We start from the raw sequence: 6859 nt of genomic DNA on the forward strand, positions 1-6859 counted from the left end.
GTTTTGTCTGACAAACCATTAGCAGAGATTTGCTAGTGCTGTTAGTCAGAATGTAGAATCCCCAGAGCATTCAGAAGCCTCCCTTAAGGAATTAATGCTTGATTGTTTTGCCATCCAAAGAATGTTTACAGAAGCCAAAACAACCATGCTTGCTGTCCACTGTGCAAAGAGGTGATGACATCAAGAAGACAGGTCACAAGTCTGAGTTTATAGTCATTACACTTGTGTTGGTATGGCTTTTCATCCACTCAGTATGATCTTATGACCCCACAACTTTACAACCTTCCACTCTCTGGGCTTCATAGCACCTCTCCACTCTAGGTTAATCATTTCTCTGCCATTATCTGCCAACAGTTCTTATCTCTTTTGCTGTCACTTTATAACAGGGTCTCTTATCAAGCTGTACAAAATCACGTGACGATGCCAAACCTATCACAAGTTCCAATTCTTCTGATTAGAGACTATCATGAAATGGGATACATGGTTTACAGCAGGTCACTAATGCTGGAAAAAGTACAGAGTCCACTCAAAGACATGCTTGTTACTTTCTGAATTCTTGGATAATTTTTTTTGTTGTTGTTCATCACGCCGACTTTCACTGAAGGCTATTATTGCCTGGGTCTCAAGGCCAGAAAAGTTTACAGGCTGCACCTCTTCTGCACTCAATGCTGTACACCTTGTACCCAAGGGTACGGTATATTTACACCTAATAATGTCTTCTGGTTCCCACGCAGCCATCATACAGGAATCTATAAAGCATGGACTTACATCAGTTGGTAAGTAACAGTTTTCCAACTGTTTTGAAAATTCCATGTAAATATGTTAGATTTGTGGCTGTCCAAACTGGAAAAATCACTACAATTGGACAAGCCAAAACTGATAAATTTGCACATGTATTTAGGCAAGATAGAATTTTTACGATTCAGTGTAAAAATGTAAGAAAACAGATGATGATTCATTGAATAACAATTTTCACTAGAGACAGTGCCATTATCAAATATATAATCGGATAATTAACAGTATCTTAATCTATTACAATTGATAATAACTGTGAAACTGTGTGTGTACATGTATAAACATCTGAAAAAATTGGATTTAAATTGCTTCTGGCCTGACTATTCTTGTTGAAGAAAACCTCAGGAATGTTTTTGTGTCTTTTCTGTAGTACTGTAGTTTCTGTCAAATACAGATTCTTTTTTAGCTAAAAATGAAGACATGTCATGGCTCAGTGGGGGTGGGCTGGATAATAAAAGTCAGTTAAGACTTCAGAGCAGCAAAGAAGTGAATACCTTCAGTGGCATATGGAAACAGCACCCGCTCCCCTTCTGGAAGCCATCAGGCATGGGTTTCTCTGACTTGCAGGCACAAGGGGCATGGAACAGCCAGCTGCCCTGGGCTGTCTCAGGCTATGGGCGATGTGTCTGAGCCCCTGCCTTGTGTGTCTGCCCACCACCTCCCTTACCTTCTCTTCACGTTCCCTATCTCAGGCCATTCTGGCTCTCAACACACTCATGGAGTGAGGTGCCTGTCCTTTGATGGGGCAAGAGCATTCCCTGCCCCATCAGCCTGTGCCCAGATCAGGACTGGGGCCAGGCAGGGCTGGAGAAGGCTTACCAAGGGAAACCCTCCTTCATGGAGCAGAAGGCACTTCGCAAAACAGCCCAGCAGTGCTGCAGGTTCCACAGCCCAGGGTTTTTGCAAGGTAGTGCCTCAGCACAGCAGTTCCTGGCAAGGATGAAAGAAGGGATCTTTGGCCTTCATGCAGAACTAGGGCATGCTCTCCTCCGCTTGCCCCAAAGTGCGTCATCACATGGCAGGCAAGGAGCTCGCCCTGATGCTGGGTGTGATATGGGCACCTTGCCATCAAGGGAGGCTTTGGGACTTTGGGAAAGGAGAGTGCAGCAACAGCTATAGGAAATAGCCTCAAACATAGCTGATCTTTATCTTCTGGTTGGAGCTGTTGCTTCTCCCTGGAAAGGGCTCCCACCTCACCCTGGACCCACTGTGTTCCAGGCAGCTGACCCCCAGGGCACCCTCTTTAACTGCTCTAAAACTCCTGCACAAGAACAGTGCCCAACACTGTAGCAAGATCTACTGGGCTGCAAATGTATGACTGGAGAACTAACGCCCTGTGGATCGCACCACCAGGCTCATGACCACCTGCTCCCTGGACACCTGTGCCTGGTGGCAGCCCCACTCTGGGATGGGCTCCTGGTGCCTCTCTTCAGAGGGAGTCTTGTGGTCCCTCTGGCCCTCTGGCAGTGTTTTCAGGGTATCCTATCTACAACAAACAGAGGGCACAGGACACTCCTGGGCTATTGGACATGACTGTGACCAGGGTCAGATCATACCTGGGCCAGGAGGGATGATCCCAGCAAAGCCACAGAGAATTCAAAGCCAAAGCCACTCTGGTGCTTCTCTACAGGTGTGGGGTTCTCTTCTGCACAGCTCTGCCCCCAGAAACACATGGAAAAGGTGGCAAGTCCAGCTTCCCTTCCGGCCCTTCCTTTACTGGGCCTTGCTCTAACTGTTGCTCTTTCTGGCTGCCAGGGAGGGACCTTCTGGTTCCCCCTCCTCAGCCTTCAGTATGGGATAGTAAAGTAATTATACAACTCATGTAACCAAAGAGTTGTTACTCAGATAAGGTTGAAAGGACACAACCCAAGGGAAAGAGAAAATAAGACACTTATCTGTGATACTTGGACCAATAAACTGCAATTTTCATGATTTCCAAAAGACTGGTAGATCTCGGTTCCCTAAATCATGTTGATATGAAACAGATTGGTGGAGTAGCAGAGACTCTTGTCACCATACCTCTAATATGCACTTATACATGAGCTGTGTCACAAATACACCAGGACAGATTCACAAAGCATGGCCTACAAAAAGCAGTTCTAAATCTTGTGAAACTCTCCGAAGTCCTGTGTGCTCTGAGTCAAGGGGAGGATTCTGCCCTTGTGTGGCACTGCTCAGCCAGAGCCTATGGTGACAACCCTAAAAAGTGCATCTAACTCAGCCTTCTAAACTGATCACTGTGTACCTGTAAGGGTTAAATGTAACCAGCACCACCCTGAGGGCCTCTGCTTGGAGGTGGGGGAACCAAATAGGAAGGAGTAGGATTCTGTTCTTATTTGCACTGGAGAGTAATTCTTTAGGAGAAAAAGCTGTCCTCCCAGGGTGTAAGTACAATCAGCAACAGGGTCAAGTGCTCTTAAAAGTAAATCCCGGCCCTGGCCTTTCACTTTTGTCCAGCCCCTCCCAGCATCTCCTTCAGTTTTTCCCCTCTAACCAAGGCAGAGCAGATGGGCTTGTGATGACTGCCACAGCCTCTACAGCCCTCACCCCATGAGCCCCTCCAGCCAGGGACACATGCTGCTTCCCAGCACAGAGACTGAGAGCTAGCTCTTGTCAGGGAGCACCTGCTTTGCAGAATGCACCCAGTGCATTCACCCATCTTGGCATAAGTTAGTTTTTGTTATAAACCAGTGATATATCACAGCAAGAGTGACTTAGCTTCCTCCCAGCAAGGAGGGCCTCACCCAGCTCCCACGAATGCAAATCAAACTCCATTGATAAAAATAGCAGTGGATCTCTCCCTTGGAGAGCAAACAGAACCAGCCTGGAGCTGGAGTGTGAGTGGGCACTACCAGTTGTTGACACCTGCTTTTAGGTTTACAGTCATATGGTCAAAGAGGCAGCTAGAATTCACAAAATCTTAATAGTACATCCTATCTTCCAGATCATGCACACCATATGGACTTGTAAACATTTTTACAGAAATGCCATGATTTTTTTTCTTCTATCAGATTCTGAGGCAATACAAAGATACTTGACTAGTTTTATTTTTCCTCTAATTAGCTTCTTGTCTTAGTGTCATCAGGGACACTATGCACTTTTTATAAGCATTAGTTATGATTATTTAACAGAAAAAACTTTCATTAATTAGAAAAAATGGTTATATAGGAGAAAAGTAATCTACTTGTAGTTTCCAACTGTGAAATTTTTTAGCTTGTAGAATGCTTACTGCCATCTTAATTTTAATGTATGTCCTCAGGCAGTTAACAGTACTATAATTAGGACTCACGAGTTTCTCAAATTTGTTTTTATATTTAGTAGTAGTAGTAGTAGTAGCAGTATTTTCATATGATTAACAAAGACACCAAACACTATCTTTAAAAGTCTGGATTAGGATTTTGGCCAGCAATTATGCTGGCAAAGCTTCCACAGAAGTGAACAGTTTGGGCTGTGTGAGGACAGAAAGATATGCCATAGGTTATTGGTTTTATATCAGTGAACTTTTGCTATTATTCTTTACTTTTATGAATTTTCTTCCCACTTTCCTGTGGTTATACTGCAAATGAGCTATCTACAAAAGGGACAGTACTTACATTTACATCCGATTTTTTCCAGTCTGATTTTAAATACGAAAATACATGAGGCAAAGTAACAATGATTATGCCTGTAGTCTCCAGAGGGAAACCTCCAATACTGACAAAATGCCTCCAGCCACTTGTCCGTGGAGGTAATTTAAAGGTCAGCTCTCAAACTTATATTGAGTGAAAGGGAAGAATTGTCTGCAGCAGCAGTTTTGTTAGGCTGTATTGTAGGGAAACCTGTTAAAACTTCTCATGTCAGTTATTATTAATTTCTAGAGTTTACTCACATATTACAGGAGTACATTATATACATTACATAGATATGCAACCTTATATATAATAATATATATTAATACATTCTTATGTACAATGAACAAACATGCATATGTATAAAATCCTTATCAAGATTTCTCAGTGTAAACTATGTCTGGTTTATCTTCTCGTGGTTTGTTTTATGATTTTACACTTATATGTAAAGACATATATATATGAGCTCAAACTATTTTCATTATAAAGATCAGCTATTAAACTATTTTAAATGAAGTTTTCCAAGCTTTGAAACATGGGGTGGGGGGAGGTGGAGGGAAGAAGCAGACCTAAAACATCTTTTTTTTCTACCAGCAGATCAAGGTCAGTTGCCTCAGCAAAAGAAATTTCATTTTTAAGCCTGTCTGTGCAGGATAAAAATCAATTATCTCTTGTGATACAGAGACGGGCACTGAGCCCTGACAGGAGCCTTGTTGTATATACAAATATATTTGGAGTTCTCATCCCAGATCAAGCTCTAGCTTTTTTAACCAGCGGTTCCACGCTCGGTTCCAAAGGGGTAGCACAGGCAGAAATAAAAGAGCCTCGTCACAAAAGTAATTATCAATGCTGGGAAGGGGCAGGGGGATCGCGGCAGCGGAGGGGAGCGTCGGGATGGTCCGGGGCGTCCGTCGGCCTGGTCCCGCGGCCGCCCCCACCGGCAGCACCGCGGGCCACCGCGCCGGGCAGCGGCTCCGCTTCTGGGAGAGGGGCCCCTGCTGATGGATTCATCTCCTCGCCTCCAGTTAGGGGGGAAGCCGCCAACCCCGCAGCAGACAGGAGCGATCAGGGCGAGCGCGTTTCCCCGTCGCACCGTTAGCGGCAACAGGTCCAGGCAATGCGGGACTAGCAGGCGTTTTCCCCACGGAACTCGTGTAATTTATGGTAGGGGAAAGAAAATATTCTAGCAGAATTCCTGCTTGCAAAACTGGATGTTTAAGTGTCGCGTGGAACAGACCGCAGTTAGCTGCTGATGGGATCGATGTAGGGAAGCCCTCCCGCCGGCTCTGGGCACGGCTCACCGCCTCCGCAAGGGCGCACGGGGATGCCTTAGCCCTTCCACGCCCTCCAGTTAGATCAGCAGGATCTCCATCGGGAAGCCGCCTCGCAGCAGGCAGTGCCCGGCTGTCCTTGCCCACTCGTGTCACCCTCGGGCGGGCGGCCCCACGGGGGAGAGCGCGCCCCGCGCCGGGCGATGCGGCGGGGACACGGTGGGGACACGGCGGGGACGCGGCGGGGACGCGGCGGGGACACGGCGGGCCTGAGCCGGCGGGACGGAGCAGACGGCGGCGGGACGCGGTGAAGTGTTACGACACCTCACTGATGACTCATTTAGCAATAAAAGAAAGGCAATCGCAGCGATGCTTTACCACCCACTTGGCCCTGCTCGCTCCTCACTCCCGAGTCTAGTGTCATCACGCTGCTGCCAGGTGTCCATCAGGCAGCAGTGCATTTCGGCGGGCAGCAGGAGCTTGGCCGGGCTTGAAAAATAGGTTCTCGGTCAATAATTGACTGTATGGAAATGACTCTTTATGTCGGATCGGAGAGGAACGACATCTCCCTAAGGCAACAGTGAACGATTAGCTGCAGAAAAAAAGGGAAATGATCCTCTGTGGCGTGCGTTTTACAAAAGTAAAGTATTTTGGAAAAGTATTTCAGCCTGAAGCACACACTCTGTTTTGCTGACAGTGGATCAAAAAGAAAAAAAATAGGCGAGGAAAGTTTATTTTTGTGTTTGAGGCGGACTGGTTTTGTGGGTTAGGGATTCTTGTTCGGGTTTTTTGGGTTTTTTGGTTTGGTTTGATTTTTTTCAGTTCTCTAGACAGGACAGTTTGTTTTCTAAAGCCTGAGTTGGAGGCACTAGCAGCCCCCATTCAATGAATCCCTAGGAATTAAATGTAGTATTGCCTCGGCAAAATGATGAGAGGAAACCGGTTTCGAGGTACTCTCCCGTTTGCACTGTAGGGGGGATCTGATTGTGACAAGAAGCGGAGGGGGGAAGACATGAGATGGAAAGAGGGAAGAGGAGAGAAGAGGAGAGAAGAGGAGAGAAGAGGAGAGGAGAGGAGAGGAGAGAAGAGAAGAGAAGAGAAGAGAAGAGAAGAGAAGAGAAGAGAAGAGAAGAGAAGAGAAGAGAAGAGAAGAGAAGAGAAGAGAAGAGAAGAGAAGAGAAGAGA

The 6859-nt window shown here is 46.2% G+C and overlaps 1 protein-coding gene across 2 annotated transcripts in view; it reads left to right on the top strand.

Moving 5' to 3' along the window:
• The first annotated feature begins 458 nt into the window (after window positions 1–458).
• NR5A2 (nuclear receptor subfamily 5 group A member 2) overlaps window positions 459–6859 on the top strand; it is an 88366-nt gene continuing 81965 nt past the window's right edge. For both annotated transcript variants that reach the window (XM_027666089.1, XM_027666093.1), the window contains exon 1: window positions 459–776. In XM_027666089.1, the coding sequence (XP_027521890.1) occupies window positions 713–776 (64 nt within the window). In that variant the 5' untranslated portion in view covers window positions 459–712. The remainder of the gene's footprint in view (window positions 777–6859) is intronic.

Source organism: Corapipo altera, unplaced genomic scaffold (genome assembly GCF_003945725.1).
Source record: "Corapipo altera isolate COAL_440 unplaced genomic scaffold, ASM394572v1 119, whole genome shotgun sequence".
Taxonomy (NCBI): Eukaryota; Metazoa; Chordata; class Aves; order Passeriformes; family Pipridae; genus Corapipo; species Corapipo altera.